A 23,579-nucleotide genomic window follows, 5' to 3' on the forward strand; every position below is an offset into this window, starting at 1 on the left:
TCATAGAAGGCAGCTTAAGCACGAGATGTTTAAACTCAGGCTACTGTAGGCCATTTGATTTGGAAATCAATCATATATTCAAGATCATAAGCCACAAATCCATTCTGCATCTGCAAAATAAACTCGTCATGAGAAGAAGAAAGACCAAGCTTCATAAACCAGTGGATTCAGAAGGAAATCTCTCCAGTTGTGGCAAGAATTCTAAAAGATTACGTTATTTACATTTTTTTCTGCTATGTCCCAAGAACATATAACAATTTATATAGTTTAAGTAGTTCTTATGTTTCGACATCGCCAAGCTTAGGCTATTTTGGCATACGGCTCAGCAAGTCCATGAGAACAGACTACACTGTTGCCTAAGTTTAGATTTATGTTTAGAAGCAAGAGGACTCAAGGTTTATGAAAATGCAGTGGCATTTAGAGCTATATATTTTTAATCTTTAAACTCAACAATTTCAAGTTATACTGTTTGTTTACAGACTGAAGCTGTTAAAGAAAACTGAATGAGGAACAAAACAGAAGAAATGTGAGTAAATTAATTTCTCATACAATAGCCATGTTGCCAATTACAACCATCTTCATGGAAAGAAATTCCAATGTATCTAGAATGTCAATATATGAAGAATATCTTAAAGGATTTGATAGTTTCAGTAAGGCTTTGTTAATTCAATACCTAACATTTTAAGAGTATCTTGTATTGAGAAAATAATTGTACTGTGCATCTGTACAGCCATGGGCTTAGCTAGGCTCAAATACTTTTTTTTTTTTAATTTTTTTTTTTAGTTACTCCTTTTCATCATTTTGTATGTTCTGGACTGGTGCACAGTATACTCTCAACAGGTTAATCCCTTACTTGTGTTCCACCACAATCAGAAATCAGTTAACCATGATGTGTAGAAGAGCTAGCATCTAATTTACTACACTGGACAGACACTTAGTCATGATGTTTAGTCATTTCCCTTACTGAATGCACTTGACACAAAAATAAAATACTAGCACAGCTTTATGTAGTACTTAAACAAACATACACATCTCTGTTCCTGCATGGCTGCCTGCTTGTTGGGCCTTATATGAAGGGCTGTGATGTATTACTTTCCAAAATCATCAAATAGCCTACTTGCATTAGTCTGAAGCACCACAGCAGTAACACCAGAGCACTCCTTAAAGGCACTGATACCTGCTGTGGGTGGTGTCAAATCACACAGTACCAGTAGCACAATAGAGACTAGATGTCTAGGGGCTAATCACATCTTCAACCTGGTCACCCACTGATGTAACATAACAAGTGCCCATCGGCATAGATGGAGAATCTCTTTCACAATGCACTGTGGGGCTTGACTGCCATGCAAGGGCTAGTTAGGATCTGTCTCACAGACTCCTAATCCTTTACCATCAGAAAGCTTTCATACTTGTCCAAGACATTAAACTATGCAGCAACAATTCTTGGACTTGTGTCTTTAATCACTCCCCCATCTTTGTCAAGGTACGTGGGACTAAAACAAGATGGTACTTGCAAAACAAGAATAAAAGAGTTAGGATAAGAGATCTATCTACTCACTGAGCAAGATGATGATACAAAGTAGAATTGCAATGATGGCACCAGTGCCCAGACCTGCACCAACAATCCGGTCAACATCAGTACAGTCTCCATTTATGTCACATTGGCAAACTTTCACTTTCAGCACAGAAGTGCTAGATGCATGTGGATTTCCAGAATCTGTAATTACTATGGGCACATCGTAGATACCAGCTTCCAGGAATCTGATCCTTAAAGAGAGCTGGGCATGATCACCTGTGTGTGAAAATAAGGCACTTGTTAAAAAGTAATGTACTGTTCATGTGGGATTAAAACTGTATTGGCAAAAATGGCTCATCTTTGAGCTCTGCATTAACTTATTGTTAAACATGACACTCAGGATAACAGACTACTTTATTACTGTGAACACCTTTTCTCTCTTAAAGTTTCTTTTTCTTTGGGGAACTTACACTAACGTGCTTTCCTATTCATATTAATCAAATTCATGTATGTTGCAAAATAACAACAAAGTAAAACATGGAAATGCATATGCGATAGTTTCTTTAAAATTATTAACATTTCTATAATGTTAGTTACCACTAATTCGAACAATGGTCCAATTCCTCTTAATACTAGCAGGTGTGTCAGGCAGCTCAAAGGCAAAAGGGCCTGCATTTGGATCTATGTCAGGGTCTACAGCAGTGATGTTAATAGCGTTAGGCTGTAGTGTTTCACAAGTTGTGGCTTCTTTCGGGTTCACTTGGGGGGCGTTATCATTGATGTCCAGCAGGTATATCTGTAGTGTGCCAGTTCCGCTCATCGGGGGAATTCCTTCAAGGAAAGAAAATGGTATTGAGCCTGTTTCCAACTGCAAAGTTACTTAAATGAAACTATACTAACATTTTTCAATTGCCATGTACAAACATTCACATCAGTTTCGGGATTCTGTCTTTACCAAGCCAATCTAACACTGTCACTGCTTGTGCTAACACACAAATTCTTATGTAGTCTGTTCTGAGGAAAAAAATGCCCTACTTGGCAAAATTCAGCAAATAACTGCAGATACATGGATCAGGAACCCAACCACTTTACTGACCAGACAGCCAGTTCATCTCCAGAGATGGTCCACATCAAATGCTTCAAAGAAAAAGGTGCAAAATTGGCATAGTTTATCCTCTAGAGAAATTATTTTGTAACTTTGAAGAGTTACGATCACCCTTTACCAGAAGTGTGCTATTTAAATTCTTTTTAATAGTGACTTTCAGCACACTACTTCTAGATATTCTTGCTATCCATATCGAATGTGTGATGCTTCCGTAAACCTTGCTAAAGTCACACTTTTATATGAACACGTGGCACTGAATTTCTCAGTACAATTAGCAATGGTTCTTATTCCGCCTCCACCCCCCCATAATCTTCCATTTAATATTTTTCTCCAGAACAGAGCCAAAAGGATAGAAATAGTTGATCTAGCTTTGTTATACTGTTTCAGTTTGCAAAATTTTACCATTTGTCTTCTCTCCAAGGTAAATAGCCCCAGTGTTTCAGTTTTCCTCTCTAATGCAAGAAAGTTCCTAACCGTACCTGCCCATCTTTCTGGTATCAGCTATGAACAGTACAGCACTCCAGCCAAAATCAAAGTACTCATTTCTGAGCAGAGATTGTTACTTGTCATTAACAAACTGACAATGAAAAGACACTTTTCCCTCTGTGCTGCTGTAGTTTGAATGTGGGAAAAATACCCCTCCCTTACCACATTACTCCTGATAAAGTCCACTCATGCTGTGCGTTCACTCAGCCTACTGCACTCCTGTGCAGGTTTTTTCAGTTTTCTGTAAACTCAACTAATGTAACTAAGCCAGTGCCTTTCTCCAAACTCAGAGAATTATTTTTCAGCTCATTTCCTGAATAGCTGGGAAATACACTTAAGTTTGATACTAATACAGACTTCCAACTGGATCTATTCCAAGCACATTGCTCGGGTAAAATTGAATGCCATTCAACCACACAGAAGAAAGCTTTTTGAAAAAATACACAATGTTGATACCTACCATTATCAGAAGCAAGAAATGTTGCATTATACATATTGTTTTGCACATATATTGACTCTCTGTCCAAAACAGCTGTAGTAGTTATTTGTCCATTAACAGGGTCAATTTTCAGCCAGTTTGCAGGATCTGAAAGTTTTGAGTACCTGTGTATTTGACCACAAGTTGTGTTATTTATCTGCCAACATAAATATTGACAACAAAGACAATATAAGTATTTTAATTTGTATTTTGAACACATTTTTGGAATTTGAAGACAATATTTCACAGATTTCCAATTACTAAGCCTTATCGCTAAAATTTTTGAAAATATATATTAAAACCAGTCCTACATTAAGATTCTTGAAGTGCCCTGCCATGTAATTTATCATGTAACTGGAGGAAATCATACAATTATCATAAATAATATAACATTCATACTCAGATTCTATTAAAATATTCATTAAGGATCCCTCTTGTTTGTTATATATGTACAGAGCTGTTCATACTAACTTTTATCTTATCAGAGCACTGAGAGCAGGAGAGAGTTAACAATAGATAAAGACCATTAGAGTAGCACTAACTCACATTATTCTAACGCTTCCAATATCACTTAATTTTTTAGAGGCCCTGGTTTTACTGCATGCTTATCATCTTAATTTGAAAGAGGAGTGTCTTTCAAAACCATCCTTCTATCTGATAAATTTGCCCTTTGACATTAATCAAGTGCAAGCTATCTTAGGTCATTAAAAATGCATATATCCGTAAGTCCTCACGCTATCATGTCTGCGATGGCTCTGTCCAGACATGAGCAAAATATCAGCAACAACTAACCAAAATTACGGGAAAATAAAATTGCAAGAACCTTGATTTTGGAAGGAAAGACAGGAAGCAAGTTCTGGAGTTTCCTCTACATGAGCTAAAAAAGCTGTTGGATAAGCTAGGAACCCAAGTCCTGGCCCAAGGCTAGTCGCTGTGCCTTAGCTTTGCAGTCAACGACCATGTTTTAAACAAGGTATGAGAAAGCATGCTTTAAGATTTCCATGTTTTCTTCTCTTAACTTTTCTCATAGTTTTAGACATTTGGCAAATTATGATCATAGCTATCAGTACAAGAGTTCACAGATGGACAACAGCAGCACTTTGCATTGCTGAAGAATAAATAAGAAGAAATCCCTTCAGATTTGGTCAACAATCTGATGTGGTTTTGCTGCTGTGTCAAAATTACCCTTTAATTTAAACTGCAAATGATCTTAGTTCACACAAGCACGTGTCTGCTCTGACTGAATTTGTTGGGATGCCATGTATACTTTAACACAGATGCATAACTTCATTCTACCTTGAAGGAGTGGGACTTGGCATTAGAAGATGAGCCAGTTTACAGATCTATGAATGCTGGTCGGGTCACCTTCTCTACAGCCAAAAATCTCTTTAGAGATGCACAAAAGCCACAGGAGGCATGGGTATAGCCGTGTGCTATGGTAAATGCAGTCATTTCATATGCAGTCTCTTTGCTCCCCACCCATTCTGTAACACAGATATTGCATTCCAACTGTTAAATAACTGCAAAATGTTTATATAGACCTTAGAGAGGTTTGCTGCATGTAACGATCTGGGTCCTGAGCAGTGAAAGTTGTCAACATACTTCCAGCAAGCAGCCCTTCTTCTTGACGTACAAGCTTAGGGTTTGGAACAAAATATGGGCTCTCATTCACATCAATGACCGTAATGGACACGGTTGCTGTTGACTGAGGAGGATGCTGAATCCCCTTAGCCAAAGGCACTTGATTTTCCGCAGCTACAGTAAGTACAAACATCCTGTTGGTCTCGAAGTCAATAGGCTGGGAAAAGCAAAGAGCAGTAAGTGTTAACATTTACTCACAATAGCAATGGACACACACTAACATTTTTACTTTAAAGCACATTTTTAAACATTACTTGTACTGCTCTTCTCAAAAATGAGCAGAGAGCCTGAAGAGAACCAATATATGTAACACCTCAACATGAGACTGGGTTGGGGTTTTGCTTAGCAGCAGCAGCAGCAGTTTTTAAGTCAGAACAGCTAGAAACCTGGTCATTCTTGGATTTAACTTACTCTGGTACTGCATTAGAGGTAACTGAGGAAACAAGTAAGTTTCATCAGAAAATGATGTAGAAATTCCCAGCTCTGTGCCAGGCACTCACGTGAGCAGATGTGCCTCCTGCGGAGCTCCTCTCCTGGGGAGAGAAACCTGCCTCTCTGTTATGAGGACAAAGGTTTCCTTCAAACAAGATCATGACCATACCTAGCCCCACAGATCAGAGATTCCCATGCCCTTAATGTTTCAATAGAAAGAGTCTTTGTAATCCCAGCTAATCCTACTTCTGGTATACCTACAGCTCCCATCTTCACAGTCGAGACAACCTTCAGTTTGGGGACTTCCTGACTGAGCCAGAAGCCCAACTTAAGGAGTAAAACCAGTTTGAGGCTAGAGTTCCTCTGTCGTGCTGCACAGGGGTGGGCCACTCCCTGAGACCTGATTCACCTTAGTACTATGCACTGTACTACTCACACTGATTCTAGACTTGAAGGAACCCTGTACCTTACAGGGGCCGTTGGCACATGACAGTAAGAAGTCAGTGACAAAAGACAATCCAATCTTCATTACAGGTTGACAGATCAACTCATTGCACTGCCAATAAAAAAATGTAGGCAGGTTTCCAACTCTTTCATGCCTGGGTGCTTAAAGGAGTGCTACGAAGCACAGACACTCACATAATTCTTGCTAGAGGAATGCAATATAACAATTGGTTCCTCTGGGGAAGTGCAGTTATAAAACAGAGACAGTTCTTAAAAAAAACCCCAAACCCTAGTGTGAATTACCACTATAGCTGTACAAAAATTGTATCTTTTTGTCACCTAGATACTGAGAAGATTAAAAAAAAAAAGAGGAAAAGAACGAAGAGGGGAAAAAAAAGAAGCGAGTGTTTTAATTTCTAAATGGGAACGTTGGCATCTCACACTTGACTTCGTAAGTGGATCAGCCAAAACCAGAACAGGCCAACTCAGAGATGAGACACTTATCAGAGGGCCATGAGGAAAGGTGGCTACCGCCTGGAAGGTTTAATTATAGAACCACATTGTTATCATCACTTGAAATAAGTCACCCCTCAACACAGAGCTATGTTGGCTAGAGAATGAAGACAGACAGGTTATTCCATAAAAGGTATTTAAATGAGGTTTTAAAAATAGCCAGTCTTTAAAAGCCTCTTGTAGAAGTAGCCTCCCACCTATCACTTTTTCCTCTCTGATTGTGCCTTGACTGCCTATATCTGTTCCTTAATGGGAACATGTTGACATAAAACCCACAGACAACAAGCATGACTACTAATGGATGCCAGGAGGTAGGAAGCTGTTCCTTTACACTAGCAACAAATACTAAACAAATGCTTTTTCACAGACAAATTCCTATCTTTTGGCAAATAAAGCTTCAAAATCTGTCACTTTCAACAACCTAGACTAATTTTTAAAACTGATCAGTTGGAATACTACTGACTGCATAAGCAAGGAAACACTCCATGAGACGGATGCCTAACTTCCACAAGACAGATGGTGCCCATCCATTTTACTTTCCAGGCTTGTGCTGGCCTCAGGAGTTCACATTTCCCCCCCCCCCCCAATGTTCTCTGACTTATTCCATCTCTTACCTTCACAACAGTCACCAGCCCATCGTTGCTATTGGGATCAGTCAGGATGGTAAATCGACCTGTTGGGTCTCCTCCGGTCATTCGGTACATCGCATTCCACGCAGGCGTGTGGGGCTGATCTTTATCTGTTACCGTCAGATTTGCTACGATCACATCTACCCTGTTTTCAGGTACTTCCCCGTAGAACTGCAAAAAAATCAAGAAAACATTTTACCTCGGCTGCAGAAGCACACAAGAGCCATGCCATACTGAACATTCATCAACATTAGGGAGCACATCTCTCTTCACTGGATCTCTGACAATTTATCTAACAAAGTTTACCTGAGGCCACCCAGAAACCTGATGGTTTGATTCCCTTGTCAGCTTTTGCCTTTTGGCTTAAGCAGAATACCATATCTAAGGGATATATATTCTGCACATATTTCAATTCTGCCTGCCGGTACACTATTTAATAAGTCATTAATATTTACTGTCTGTGACTATAATGAGAAAAGTGGGGAATGGTTATAAACAAGCACATCTTTCAGTTACTCCTACCCTGTACTTACAGTCATGGCGGTGAACTCTGGAGGATTGTCATTGACATCTGTCACAGTGATGACAGCAGTTGCTGTGTTTGAAAGACCATATGTTGGGTTTCCTTCCATGTCCGTAGCTTGAATTATTAATGTATATTGTTGTACTTTCTAAAACACAAAATGACATCAACATAAGTTTTAGACAAAACTAACATTACCATAGGACAGCAGGTGTTCCCAAAATTGCACTTCGCTAAGCAACAGAGCCTATCACACTGTTTATTCTAGTTAGCATCACCTGAAATGACAGAAGCAAAGTTTGTGCCACAGGAATACAGCACCAAGATGCATCTAGCTATACTGAACTACTGCGTGATATTCTTCAAATATCAGAGACAAGGACAGACTGTCTGCTTCCTACTCTTAAAAATCAAACCCACTTTATACAGTTAATGCTATTATCACAGATTTAACAACGCTTTTCAAATGTGGAAAAAAACCAGAGTGCAGTTTATACTAAAACAGGGTAAGTCCTCAAAAGCATTTAAGAGAACTGAGCCAAGGTAGGTTTGTTGGCCAAACAGCCACAACTGCCAAGGTTTTGTTTCAGCCAAGCCCAAGTATAAAACCGCTATTCCAACTTCTTGCAATCACCATGGAAACCGAAGATGTCAAGACTAACAGAGATGAGTAAGGGCTCTGGGAGAAAGGGGGAGGGAACAACCACACGGGCTATTTCCATCAGTGTTAAGCACCCCTGATGAAAATGGCCGCCACCACCTCCTCCTCCCCGCCTGCCCCACTGCCATCACTAATGGCCCTCCCTGCCAGGCTGGAGCCAGGCCAGGGCTCCCTCAGGCACAAGAAATGCCCAGCAGAGACCTGACCTCCAACTGGTTAGCTGTTTAAAACAAAGTTGACAAGGTTGTATTAAAAAAACATAAAATTAGAAAGATGGGTTTTTTGTGTGTAGAGTTGCTGAGAAGCTGACTTTAACTCGTTGATGGTTTCTACCGTGAAATGCAAACACTGCGCATGCTTTTTTCATTTACCAGTTCAGTTTCCTAGCTCAGAGAGAGCAAGGTGTTATCATTCAGTTCTTTCCAAAAGAAACCACACAAACATAAGGAGTTGCTATTACTCTGAAATATCACTTTCATGAATGGTTTACTAACACTGGCAAAAACCTTCTGGCAAAATAAAAATACTTCAAGAAAAGCATATTTTTCTCCCACTTGGTACCTTATTTTCTCCCACTACTTAAAGACTGGGGTATATGACATTACTTTTCATGGAAGCAGTTTACAAAAGGGTCTATGGATATCAATACAAAAAACAAGCAAGGACAATTCCACTGATAATATCTAACTTTCATTCCAATTTTGGTCAGACACCAAGACAGACTTTAGAGATTTAACTGTTATGCACACTTCCAAGCAGCAAATATGAGCCACTGAATAAAAGAAGTTTTTAAAATAAGCTGTATGAATCTTTGTCTCCCACTGAAGATAATTTATGCTTACGTCCTCTTTCACAAAGGAAGCCTTACAACACACCCCAAATGTATATTACTATATATGCATCCCACGGTTCTTTAAAAAAGCAAGACTAATACTATTTATATAGAAATGCAGTATATGTGTTTAATAATGCATAAATATGTATATGAATTCTGGCTTGGAAAATATACTTGCAAAGTGACCTTCAGAAGGCTTAAATAAACATCCTAAAGGTTTCCTTCATGACATCAATAAGAGAAGCAGTCACAAGGGAATTGAAGAAATACTTTCACCACTTTCATCCAGGAAAAAAAAATACTTTACTTATTGTGAAGCAGTAAAATCTAGAGCAGTATTGAAGCAAATCTTGCAGCCAGATGATTCTACGTTATTGAAACAGCAGGTGCTTCTGATTCAGCTGGGTCTTAACACATTGATCCCAAGGAGCAAATTTCATTAAGGGAACTCCATTATTATTACACAGAGACTCAACTTCCGTACAATCTTATTTAATTCCAGCAGAAGCAGCACACTAGAAACTTCCCCCACAAAGTGCCCCAAAAGACACTATATGTGTTTTTGTTTGTTTGTTTTTCCCCCTTCCCAGCACTCACAGACAGAAGATCAACTGGTGGGAATGAAATTTCAGAAATCAACAAGCATACAACTTTCCAAGCATGGGGAGATTGGGGGAGGTGGCTCTCCTCCTTTTACTGCGGGTTGAGAAGCAGCCAGGAATAAGCAGTGGAGCATGTGTCAGCAGCCCACATGGAGACTTTGCAGTAACACATCCGAAAACGAACTGGCAGCTTCAAGAAAGAATGCAGACCTCATCAGGTCACATCTTTCCACTTCAACACAGGCCAAATAAAAAAGCACTTCACTGAATTAACCTCACGTGAGGCAGGAATGTCAGCATGTAAAATTTAAGTACCCTGTCTGACCTCTTTGCCACCTCCAGCAGTAAGGCAGATGTTTTAATGCTGACGTGAATTCCACAGCAATAGCAGAAGAAATAAGAACAGCTGGATCTCATGAAACAGCATCTTTTGGGATAGCAAGTGAAAGATTTCTTCTGCCTTTAGCCGAGTCCCCTTACCTAAGCAACTCTCCTCCTGTGCATGCTGGCACAGATGACGCATTGTGCATGTTAACCTAAACTACTAGCAGATGAGGAATGCCAGAGGAACTTTTTTTTTTTTTTTGGAATGCCTACAACATAAATACCTACTCCCATAAATAAAGGGTCACATAATTTAAGAATTTAAAATTGCGTCTAGTATTTTATAAGCCTAATTAAAGCTTTACAAAACCAGTCCAGTCTTAGAGAAAAGGGCAGAATGGCAGAAGCGGGTAGCCCAGCTGAGGCTTGCAGACAACAAGGAACCTTGTGCAACAAGGCACTCTGCAGCCCACTGGCAGAAGACCTGCTCAACTCAGATCTGGCTTTCTAGACTCCTGGTCATTTTAATTTAATTGACTTCCACGAAATGACTGAGGAAATGAAGGAAGCAAAGCAGTGACTTGGGAAGGAAACCATTTTGTCTCATCTTAGTCTAATTTAATATTTGAATGATTTAACATTAATCATTAATATTCAATATGTGCAAGAAATGTTTATAAATACTCATTTGGTTATCAGTACAGTGATCCATCAGGAAAACTGATGGTAAATGACACGGCTTCTCTAACTGTTAATGCGAGGGTCTAAGCTCCCCAGACAGCTGGTTTCTTCCAAGTTAAATCACTCCGGTACAGCTAGCCACTAAGTAATAAAACTCAAGAGTTATCGCTGTGTCCTTCTGAAAGTTCACCTGTCAAACATGACCTAGGGATTTTAAAAACAAGGGCAAAAGCTGCCCATCATTCTTTTAATTTAATACGGCAACACTGTAAAGTTCAGGGTTTTCCTTTCCTCAAATCCATCCTCTTCAAAACCAACTTAAATAGAATGAATGTTAATAAAACTTTAAAAATTAATTGCAATATCTAACAGTCTGTTTAGCTTTTCAAATCTTCTAATTGCCCCTTTCAAACTGAAATGCATCAGAATATTAATAACCAACCCAGAGCATCAGAAACTATTTTTGTTCTCCATTTTAAGTAAGTATAAGCAAACAGCTAAAAGCTGAACAGCAAATCCAGTTTAAAAAAAACCTTCAGATTTGATGAGCTAAAATGAGGTAAGTAAAACAGAAGTTGAAACAAGATGTGTTGAAAAAAGATTTGTTTGGATTGTATAGTTTGTTTATAAAATAATGCTTATCTCTTGTGAAGTTTTCAAGTAGTTCAAAAGCACAGTTAGTCCATGCGACAGATCTGGAGTTGGGAGGGAAATATTTTTACTCCCATCTCACAGATGGCTGAACCAGAGCAGTGGATCTGGCACCCTCCTTCTCCAGTGGTGGCCACAGTGAAGAACCGTCTAGACAGAACGGGACTTGCCTAGCATGTAGCAGGGAATTACTAACAGCGAGATTTTTTTTTTTTTTTTTTTTTTTTTTTTTAAGATTTTTGAATGTGTGTCTAGGCCTTGAGACAAGCCTCTATCTATGCAGTTTCCTGTACTGACTGGTTTATTTCTTAGAAACGTGCTTTTCAAATTTTCAAATCTGTAATATTTTTCTTGGTTTATTTTAATAAGCAAAATTCTGATCAGGGAATTACTGCAAATTTAGCAACACAGCATCAAGAAGATTTCAAATATTTACCACCTCTCTGAAGAGCAAGGAAGAGGACAGAAGCTCTCCTGGAGCTTCCAAAATAAATGAAACACATAGCCAATTCCATTTTCCATCTACTCTTTGCCTATGGAGCTCAGCAAAAGGAAAGGGCTGGAGCTGAGGAACACCTCCTATCTCAGCACACAGGCTGAGCACTTGAGGTCCTCATCTGCATGCATCGTTCTGCTTTAGTGTGTACCTGTTCTGTAAAAGCAAACAGGCTTTTGAGACAAGATCCTTTCCATGACCCCATGGAACCAAGACTGACTACACGTACAGAACATGTGGGTCCAGTTTTCATCCCCATGCTAACTTCCTCTTTTCCAGGGAGAAAGCTCAGACCAGGGAGGGAGAGAAGCAGTTACAAGTTACTAGCAAAAAACGTGCTTCTTCACAATATTAAGTACAACAGGCCTATGGGATTACGACCTGCCGTACCTCTCTGTCAAGCCCAGCTGCTACGGTGATAATGTCTCCAGTCTCGTTGTTGATTGTAAACATGTTTGGAGACGGGCTGCTCGGGGCCTGTGACAAGATTCTATATCTCAGCATCCCATTCTGTGCATTGGGATCATCAGCATCGATGGCAGTAACAGTCATCACGTAGGTTCCTAGCAGCAGGATAAATAATTGATGTTATATAAACAGTTTACTCAGATTACACAAGATCACTTACAAGCAATGCTCAAAGCATGTATTTCTTTTGGTAAACTCTGCACATTCCTTCTCTTACTTAAAACAAGCTGGTTAAACCCAAGACTCACCAACAGAGTAATTAAAATACATAAGAGGAGATAAAAATACTTTGTGTTTATAAAATATCAGATCTGCTTATAACTGAAGAAGCTCCATAAACAATGAAATCCTACAATTCTGCCATGAATAATATTTCTGTAACAACAAAGCTTCTCACATTTAGATAAAAACATTATTAATTGGGCCAAAGGAAATATACTTAATGTTCAGAATTGGTGCACATACTGATAGTGACTGAAAATCAAGGTAAATAATACTCTTTCAAAGGTCTTTGAGACGCATCTCAAATGCCAAGTCAACACTGCAAAGTGAGAAAATACATTTCTTGTGTTAACCTTTCTAAAAAATTCATTTTGCACTACTGACAAATTAAGAAAGTGGTTTCAGCCGTAGTGTAAACTTTAGTCTGAGCTGATCAGAATTTTAATGAGATATGCATAACATTTAGGGTTTTCTTGAGAATTCAAATGAAACTGATTTCAAATCCCAGCATTTCCTCTGAGATTCAGAACTAGAAATGGATCTGCTGATATTTCAGAAGTCTCTTATACTCTGACCTGTCAACTAAATGAACATCAATGGCTATCATGAACTTAACTGTAAGAACTGTGACATTATAAACAAAATTTTGAAAAACAAGAACGTAAAAGTCATATTCTTAAAGGCTTCTCTGATTTAGTTTATGTAGATAATACTTTCTTCTTTTGGAAACTAATCCTAGCACGCTAAAAAGTGAATGAGAAGTAAGGTAAAATAATAAGTATCTGAGATTTTGCTCATCACACTAAAGACACCTTTGAAAGTATTACAAGGTCTGAAGGCACCCCCTTCATCACCTTCAAAATGATATTGCATACATTTTTCCCCTGCCCCACTTTGAAAGCCCATGTATTACCTGGCTTTGATCCTTCAGGGACTGTCCCATTCCAAACCTGATGTAAGAATTCAGGTCTGTTGTCATTCATATCAATAACATTAATAACAATGTCAATAGGATTCTCCACCTGGTTTCCATTTACATCTACTGCGTGCGCTCTCAGCTGCAAAAATCATTAGAAGTATTAGAATTTGCACAACATACAGGCACAAATAGATACAATAATGGTGACTGGAAGTTTCAGGCCAGACATTTTTAGCTCAGCGTATTTTGTTATCTGCCACTGCTCCCTCATATCAAACTTTTAAGTTTTCAGGTTGTTAATGGAACTGCTCTTCAGACTTCTAAACTATTCTAAGTTCTTGGCTTATTTCTTTGATTTGCTGAAAATTATTTTGAATCATGTAATTTTGATTAATACCAATGCCTACTGTCACACATAATTGTGTTTTTAATAATGACCATTAGAAAAGAGACTCTAAAAATATGCAGATTTATATTAAACGACTAACAACTTATTAATGATCTGTAGGGAATAAACACTGGCATCACTTTTAAAAATTCTTTACTGATTTTATGTATATTGAATAGACATGAATGCATAGAAAAAGCATTTGTGTTACCTGGAACACCAAGGTAGGGTTTGTGATAAATCACTGTCAGTAAACACACTGAAATTCCAGGCTAAAATTAAGCTAAATTTTATGGACTGAGTTTCAAAGATACTGAAACACATAAATTTAATGCCCCGATTGTCAAAAAGGGCTAAGTAACTACCTTTGACAGTCAGGTTTACCTAAATCATCTTAAATTGGACAGAAAAAAAAAAAAAAGAACAGAACGCAGTACTTTCTGAAAATGTAAAACCTATGTATCCAGGCCAGAGCCTGGCAACTGCTAGGCAAAAGAGCAACTTTCTCCTTTAGCAGTCCTGCTGAAGCCCTATATATACACACACATATATCTTCTGGCTACAAACCTACTAGAAAGGAGCAATAGGGCATTAGTAACTCAACACTCTGGAAATTACTCATAAAAATGTAAATTCCTAAGTCTGTAAATCTTGAATTGCCAATGCCAAATTCTCAGTAAAAATCTTACGGGTGCCGGAGCTGCTGTTCTCTTGTGAGAGCCATTCCCCCCGCCTCCCCCCAGAATGCCTCCTGCTGAGTCCTCTGTTCTGGAGCAGCACTTGAAGGGCTTCCTGGAGCACAAGGCAAGGAGTGTTTTAATCCACGACATGCTGGAAGCTCTCTCTCTAGGAGCTGAGCGACTTCTGTAACAATTTCAGCATGGTCTCACAAAAGCAGAGACAACTTTAGGTCACAGCCTGGTCTCCCCCTTCCTTCCAACCTTCCTTTTCCACTAATACTGGAATCTGTGGTCTACTTTGTCCATTTCTTTAGAGCAAAGAATATCATTTTCATAAGCTGACAGACCTAATTTACAATTCCATTAAAATGCTCAGATTTGCCCCTGAAAATGAAAATTGGTACGTTATTCTTCCCATCAATTTCTCAAATCACAGCTGCTGCAATTCTAATAGCAGTCACGTCCTAATTTAAGTTGCTGAATTAAAAGTAAACTTTTGGAAAATATACAGTACAGTGGAGACTGTGATCAATGGCCTGTATTAGAATATAAGCTACAGTATCCATATTTCAATCTTTCACAATTACTTTATCTAAATACATTTAATCACTGTTTACATATGTTGATGTATTTAAGCTGCTTAAACATAGTAAGAGTTAGCCTTAGTAAGTACAATAAATACAAATCTCCTACAAACTCTTCAAATCATATCTCATAGGAAACTAAATGCTGGCTGCTCAAGTCATGTTTGAAGCAGATGTTAATCTTCAATTTGATAATCTGATTTATGGTAAATTAAACTCTTACATGAAAAGAAGCAATCTGCTCCCGGTCTAAAGGCTTTGTCACAGACAGCTGTCCTGAGATGGGGTTGATGATGAAGATGCCTGTTGGAGGTTGGTCAGCTCCTGGGCCAGTCACACTGTACCGCAGCGAGAGGCTTTTATCACGATCGGACCTAATCTACGTGTCAAAAAAGATAATGTTTACATTAGCCACAGACAACCAGTGGATGGGACTGCTGCCAAGACAAGCAGCAGCTCTTTTCTTTTTTTTCCATCTTTAAGCTAAACTTGTAAAAATAATTATTCTGGAAACAGTATAAAGTAAGTATAAAGCTTGAAGTTTTCTACTGCACTCTTTGTTTGTCAGAAAGCTGGTCAATGAATTTTCAGGAACATAAGAATATCCCTGTTTATTTCTCCTAATAGGATGAATTGTATTAAAACAAAACAAGTAAGTATTCTTACCTTAAACAGTAATGTTTAGATCCTAGAGAAAACATACACTATCATAAAACTATGCAAGAAATAAAAAGTCTGTTTTGGTTTTTTCCCTCCTCCTATATCTTCCCAGACCAAAGCTACAGGCTGTCTTCTACTACTGGCAGTAGCCCTTTAGAAACTCACCATTTTTGTTTGAAGACTGAACTTTGGTCTCATCTTCCAAGGAAAAAATTAAAGGGCAGTGCATCTGGGAGAAGCAGGTGAATCACTAGCAAGCACATCAACAGAACAGAGCAAAACCATACCCCATCAACATGGGCTAATGCTCTACCAAGTTCCAACACATTGACCGTGACCAATGAGTACCACGGTTGAAAGCCTTCTCCTGTGCTGGGCTCCTGGCAAAGGCCACGTCTGTGCTGCAGAGTCCTGTGGAGCAGCTGGTGTCCTCACCTCATCAGATCCCAGTTCCTTCTGCCTCCTGGTGTAATCCTCCTCCCGCTCACCCCCACACCCTTCCCCAGGTGGAAAACTCCAGTGCAGGAGACTGGAAAACTCCAGAACCAACAGAGATCCTCCTTCACCATTTAAGGAAGTCATCACAGCACTTCCCACCCAACCCAAGGTCACCTTCCACCAGTACAGCAGCATAGGGACAGCTTAAAAAAACCCTAGTAAATGCAGCCCAGCCCGCTATGCAGAGGTAGCAACAGAAACCAGCCCAAAAGTCTCTGATAAACATCTGGACAATGAACAAGACATCATTTACACAAAATCTCTTCAAGAGCTCTCCAAGGGACACTGAAACCACATTTCTATTAACTTCCTTACCCTAACTAATTCCTGAGGAAAAGGTCCTCTGGAATTTTCTGGTAGGTTGATTGGAGGAATAACCCAGTCTCTCTTCTGCCTCTTCAGAGGGCTGCTGTGCTTGTATTGTTGCCATGGAAATATGATGTCTTCAATTTTCTTTTGGTCCTTGCCCAGGTACAAGATAAAATTAAGCACGTTAGAAGGAGAATTACTTGTAGATGTTATAAAATAACTCAGATACAATTATGCAATTGACCGAAAGGCTGTCTTTCCTCTGTGTTCACAGAACTGTTTTATTTCCATTCACAGTGCAATATGAAAATAACCAATATTATTTACAACTGCACTGCAAAATTTTAAGAACTCCCTTTTTCCTTATTCAAGGTGGAGGAGAAATGGGATTATAAACCATTAAAGCATGGCACTACTGTGTAAACTATTCTGCACTTTCTGAAAAGTAGTTAATATTTTGCAGAATTTAATAGTATACTTTTATGTATTTCTCATTAGCTAGAACTTCAGTTCAGGTAATGTGCTACTGTACATTAAATTTAGATCTGGGTGTGCTAAAATATAATTTGAGTTCCAAGAGAAGTTTAATACATACTGGTAAGGAATGTCTCAAATATTTATGACCCTATTAAATCCCATAGAATTAATGCTGTAATTATTTTAAACCTATGTCAGCCATGATGGATGCAGTAGATGACCCACTTTACACATTGGGCATTAATCTCTGCTGGGTGTCAACATTCCCTTCCTATTCCCTTCTATATCTGCAGTCATTTCATCCTTTGGATGCCAGCACACATATAGCCATGCTAGCTTGCTTAAGGGTAGAGATAGGGCAACAAAAACATTTTCCAAATCTTTTAAAAGAAAAACTTTTTTTTTTTTTTTTTTAAAATCTAATCAAATATGCCACAGAGTAAAATCAGATGCCCAACTGACGGCCAGATTCTACTACTTTACATTCTGCTGATGGTAAGGATGCCTGAGCTGGATCTTTGGAAAGAACAGGGCATGCCTTGGCATATCTAAGCATCTGCTCTTTTACTAGACTTTTACAGACAAAATGACAATATTTCCTGTGTTAAAAACATGCCTTAGCAGATTTAGAAGTAAGCAAACAAAAAACTGAAGATTACACAGCTTTGGTCTCCAGTGTGTTCTCAGGAAAAATGTCTTGCATAACCACACTGTCTATTTTGACATTATGCTTGAATTTTTAATGTGTACCTATTACAGGTATGTTAATTTATGAATAAATTTTGTTCTTTATTTGTAAACTAAGCACTTTATAAGAGAAGGTAAGAAACAGCAGGCAGCATGTAATGTAACAGAAAAAGGTAGTAGACATAATACTGTTTTCCTAAAGTAAATGCATTGTTATTTGTATATTGCTAAGTCTGATTTTTGTTATAGTACATGGTTCATCCTATGGCAACTTCCAGCAGAGGGAGACTATCTTCCTTACCAAGTAGTGCTGGAATCATGAATAATTTACAATCTCCAATTTGATTATGAAGGGACCAGACATATCCAATATTCCCTGCCAGAAATGCTTTCCTACTACTGCTGTAAATCTAGAGCTCCCATCCAATAAACGTGACTGATGCATTCTAGCACAGATTTGTTTATATTGTGGTTATATTTAACCGCTTGAATAAATACTGTAATAGTTTCAAGCAACTTGAAATAAAGAAATGACCATGTCCAACTTAAATTCAGGTATAAATCTCAAACTATACAAACAAAAAGCTCAAACATAAATGAAGCCTATACACTTAAACAGGCATGTCTTTCCATGCCTTAGCAAAGCTACAGAATAACAGACTACAGAAAAGTTCTTTCTAAAGCTCCAGCCTTGCATGTACTAGGTGTCCATTAATAAACTGCCTCATGGAGAGGTGCATGACAGACAGAATCAAATCCCTATTTTTAGGCCTGTTTGTGGAGATACATTTATACAGGCTGCATTAGTTGTTGTTTTACCTTTTCTGAAGCCCCTGCGAAGGCTGGTTCAGGGGTTAGCTTCACTCTCATTTGCCATTCTTCCTGGGTTTCCTTGTCTTGAGCAGACACGACAAACTCTGTGGGCTCTGCTGAAAGTTGAAAGCTTCGCTCTGCATAGACCACACCATCTTCACCTACTCTGAAATCTTCTGGCTCACTGCTTCCAAAGTGTATTTTTTTGTTTCCATCACAGCTTCGAAACCTCACTGTAAAACAGACACAAAATGAAGATCAAAAAATGAAAAAGCAGCCCACTTGAACTCAATGTGACATAAAATGCATTAAGAACAAATACTCAAAGGCAGAAAGACTTAACTTGTTGCTACTATTATCACATGCAATTATGAGTTAAGACTTGTACTTAAGGGGTCAGCCCATATAATGGTGATATCCTTCTGTAGACTGCTAGGCAGAGATTTTAACCCTAGATAGACCACCTCCCTCCCAAAGACCCGCCCCCCCAGCAAGAAAACCATTTTGCCCCACGTCCTATGCTACACTGCAGTTGGTTTCCAGTGAAACAGCTGCAGGGATTTGCACCTCAAGCCTCACAAAGATCCAGTCAAGTAAATTCATTAAAAAACCTCAACAAATTTAATTATGCTGCAACCATAATCACAAACACAACTGTGCTTCCAATGCCTTCTCTGCCAACGGGGGTAAGGCAGAAACCCAGAAGTCCACTGGGAGATTAACTTCCGTGCCCAGCTCAGCCGGTGATTCACCTGTATCATCTCAGGTAGGTCACTTATGAGCTCTGGGCCTGAGTTTCCTCATCCTTCCTCTACAAGATGGAGGCAGCAGTAAATACTTACCTCATGGATAAAATTAGAGAGGTCACTTTTTCTTTTATTTAAAGCTATTTCATGTACCACACACATCCATTCATCTACTTAGAAGCTACCCATTCCTGTTTAATTCCTCCCTCCTTCCTTCTGTCTTGTCTGAAAGATGCACATTGGAACAAGAAGTCAGTAAAACCTATTGTATAGATAACAATGTGAAGTGCACAAAACAGAACTGATAACAGGTTGCTGCTTTCTTTACCCGATTGCTTTCACTACCACTTATCTTCTGGGTTACTGCAAATAATAGTGGGTAAAAAAATGAAAGTGTGCTTTTATAACCAATGATCGTTCTTTAATGTTTCCAAAGGATTATGAAGTATTTTGATTGTATGGGCAATAGAAGTGCAAAACATCATTATGAAGGTTGTGCTGAAACGCACATAGTGAAGATGAAGACGAAATGAGGCTTTATGCCTCATTTCAGTTATTGGACTTTTTATATTGTGCTAAACCATGCACAAACTACTTAGCTTCAAAACCTAAAGGTCCTTCTCAAGAAAAATCACTGCTAAATATCATGTATCATATGCTTTCTTCTGTAATACACTGTTTCCAGGAAGGTACTGAGAAGAATTGTACCTTTTTGTATTTGAACTTCAAGGACCGAGCTGATGTTCACATGACATATAAAATTTGTTTCCTTACTGCACCCTTTCAGTTATCCAGAATCTCCCACTTGCCCTCTCCTGGCAGAAAAGACTGTACTTTAAAAGGGTCCATCATGTACAAAAATGAGACAAAGCACAGCACTCCTCTACATAAATGAGGAAACGTCAACCTTCTTAATACCGATCTTGATGGGCTGGACAGGCATACTGCTCTTTCCAGATGGCTTGCAGAGTTGGAAGGTCTCCCTCTGTGAAACGCCAGCCTCACCTCAGGGAGAAGAGCATGCCATGTCCACAAAGCCCTGAAGCCAGGAAGAACCAATCTGCCTGGGTAAAAGGCTGAAGCCGCACCACTAGGGCTCCTCCGGTGGTCCTCTTTGTACATGTTGCCTCAGGTCTTCCTCATTAGCAGTGAGAGTACTTCACTGAAATGCTGATAAATACTCAGCCTCTCGCGTAAGTTTTCATATATATTACTCTCTAGGCAATCCCTATTGCTCCTCAAGTCCATCCTACCTGCTCCATAAAGTACAACTGACTTCCTTTACTATGGATCTACAGACTACAGGTCTGCAAGATTTGAAGGTGACAGAACCTCTGGTTTGCTGTTCACATGGGAGGAGAAAATTAACAGGCAGAATGTCCAGCTCCCAGATGTTGACCATCTCATTGATCTCCCGCTCTTTTCAACAGCGAGCCTTGCAGCTTGAGTCAGCTTACCACAACAGTATGCTGAAATGCAACAGCCAACCAAGAAAAAGCACGATTCTAAGCCAAGGATATAAAACTACCAGTTGAAACAACTATACCAGTACACAGAAATCATTACCACAGTCCTAATTCTGTAATACTGATTATCCAACCTTCAGAGCCAGATATTCTGTATTGTTTAGCTCAAAAATAAAGAGGTGTCCAAGAAGAGCTTACTCCAAAGTCACTACACCTAATGATTTAAGAACTTAATGACTGGACTACCAAACAGTGCTGCTCGTACTTCGGTTTGGAGGCACGGACTGCCCATACCCCAGGCATGGAGAAAGCTGGGCCTCCTCCAAGTGTCATCTCTGTTCACAAACAAAACTCTCAATTAGAAACAGTTCACATTAAGAGACTAAGGAAAAAAACCAGCCTGCAATATAACCCATAGCTCTGTGCCTCTGCTGACCTCTCATCTGAGCTATGGTTGCTCTCAAAATCTGCTCTTCAAAAGAGTGTCTTGACTGAAAGGACAAAGAGCGAGCCAGATTCACCTCTGGCTCTTCCCAGACTTACTTCTGAAAAGCAGGGAGTGGGAATGAGAATGAATATTAGTCTATACTTTGATCATTACTGTTTTTCAAAAAGGTGAAATTTAAAATGAGTATTATAGTCATTGTGGTCTAAAAGATGAAGATATCACAATATTTTATAAAAAATATTTCCCAACTATTGCCCAGTAACATAATATATTCATTTTTTATATATTCAAATTGATAAAGAAGAGGATTTCTTTCCCTCCGTCTTCTTACATATAGACTCCAGTAGCCAAAAAACCCAAGAAAAAAAACACACTGCTAGCCACTTCATTGATATTCCTCCTCCAGGCAACTGTGTATTACGAAATTCAATGAAAATCCCTTTCCTTTGACAGTATCCTGGTAAAAACGTATAAAATTGTCAATGCATTGTAAGAATTATTCTCCCTTTGCAAGGAGCACACATTAGCAAATTATACTCAAGTATAACGATCTATAATTAAATTCCCTTGACAGAGTACAGGTTGTGCAGTAGCTACTCTCCCCCCAGTTGCATGGTTATCAGTCTTGTAAATTCGATTTAGATCACTTTGCTTCATTTTTCAGCGTTCAACTGGTACGAACAAAGACTGATTTCCAACTGTAGGTTTTTGGGTGAAGGTTTTTGAAAAAAATGCTACAGGGAATTTTTTTTCACCGAGAATTTTTTTCACTGTTTATACCAACCATGTTCTTTCTAACAACCACACAAAAGGGAGGCATGCTTTCCAAAAGTCACTTTATGTTTACAAATCAATCATATGGATTCTTTTCATTTTAAAAAAAAATTAACTAGATATACTATGCAGCATCTTAGTCACTTTATATGCAGTAGAAAGAGTAATCAAGTATCTGATTTTACTGCTTTTTAATAACACTCTCCGCATAAATGATCAGATATATCTCACAATCTCTAAAAATGGCTCACAGATTTTTAAGTATTTCTCTTTTAAGTATCTTGCACATCTTCTGAAAAGTATCTGCTTTTTAGAAGTATATTATTTGAAAGCACCAGGAAGTATTCAATCACAACCTGAAATAGAACTAAATTCTCTATAAAGAGAATAGCCTTGGTCATATCAATGCAGTAATATGCACCATGGGAGTAAATGCAATTAGTTCACATGCTCAAAATAAGGCCACGCACAAAGATTTACAGATACAGGGTCTTTAAAACAGAAGAAAAATTGTATTTAGTATTAGTATATTATTATTATTAAACATTAGACCCTAAGACAAAAGACCATTAGTATCCTAATTTGGGAGTCTTTTCTTGTCCCAAAACCAAGACAAGTATAATCTATTAAAAAGGAACAAAAAGGACCTGTGTGACTACAACATTCTAAAATGAAAATCTACAGCTCTGTGGTAGAGCAAGCTTTCAAGTTAACACTCTTGCATGGGAGTAATTACAACATATGCATACATGTGTAGTGTACAAAATGTTAAGAACTAAACATGCAAATTCATTTAAAGTGCACTAGAGAGTTACACCACTCATACTCAGGTCTAATGAGATGAATGATTCATAGTGTCTATAAAATACATGTCTAACCTCATGTACCCTACTAGTAATCTTCAATTAACTAGAACCATTTCTCAGACAATAAAAACCCTTTTTCAGCTACTCACGTTGGTTTGCACTCTTTGACAACCTGCTTCTGCTCTTTTTGTCTTCGGCAAATAACATCAGAATTACTTGACCCCAAGGACTGAGCACAGAATGATATAATGGGCTATATTATTAGCATCAATTTTTCATGAACATACTCATGTACAATATAGAATATTAATACAGAATTTTCATTACTTGCTTTGATCCCAAGACAGTTGCATTGAGTTTGCCACGTGAAGTTTTGCACTTTGAAAATATCCCAATTCACTTCTAGATAACATCCACATGCATACAAACAAACAGAAAAAGTGTGTTTCCTTCTGTAAATTTCCTGGAACAGTATTACTCCTCTTGAATGTTATTCTCAATGCCTAAGCACCAACCTCAAGGCGAAAGCTCACTTAGAGGACATTACAGAAACCGCAACAAATTCCAAGTGCTAACAACATATGCACTCCAGCAATACAGTTTAGAGTGTGTATCAT

At 38.6% G+C, this 23,579-nt stretch overlaps 1 protein-coding gene across 1 annotated transcript in view; it reads right to left on the reverse strand.

Moving 5' to 3' along the window:
* The window catches only part of CDH2 (cadherin 2, type 1, N-cadherin (neuronal)), a 105,768-nt gene that overhangs the window by 20,485 nt on the left and 61,704 nt on the right, over positions 1-23,579 (reverse strand). The window contains exons 2-12 of the mRNA XM_010574350.1: positions 18,729-18,955; positions 16,752-16,898; positions 15,502-15,657; positions 13,621-13,765; positions 12,408-12,580; positions 7,778-7,915; positions 7,230-7,415; positions 5,127-5,383; positions 3,568-3,710; positions 2,114-2,347; positions 1,559-1,792 (exon numbers count right to left, since the gene is read on the reverse strand). Of these exons, the coding sequence (XP_010572652.1) occupies positions 1,559-1,792; positions 2,114-2,347; positions 3,568-3,710; positions 5,127-5,383; positions 7,230-7,415; positions 7,778-7,915; positions 12,408-12,580; positions 13,621-13,765; positions 15,502-15,657; positions 16,752-16,898; positions 18,729-18,955 (2,040 nt within the window). The remainder of the gene's footprint in view (positions 1-1,558; positions 1,793-2,113; positions 2,348-3,567; positions 3,711-5,126; positions 5,384-7,229; positions 7,416-7,777; positions 7,916-12,407; positions 12,581-13,620; positions 13,766-15,501; positions 15,658-16,751; positions 16,899-18,728; positions 18,956-23,579) is intronic.

This window comes from Haliaeetus leucocephalus, unplaced genomic scaffold (assembly GCF_000737465.1).
Source record: "Haliaeetus leucocephalus isolate CR32 unplaced genomic scaffold, Haliaeetus_leucocephalus-4.0 Scaffold428, whole genome shotgun sequence".
Taxonomy (NCBI): Eukaryota; Metazoa; Chordata; class Aves; order Accipitriformes; family Accipitridae; genus Haliaeetus; species Haliaeetus leucocephalus.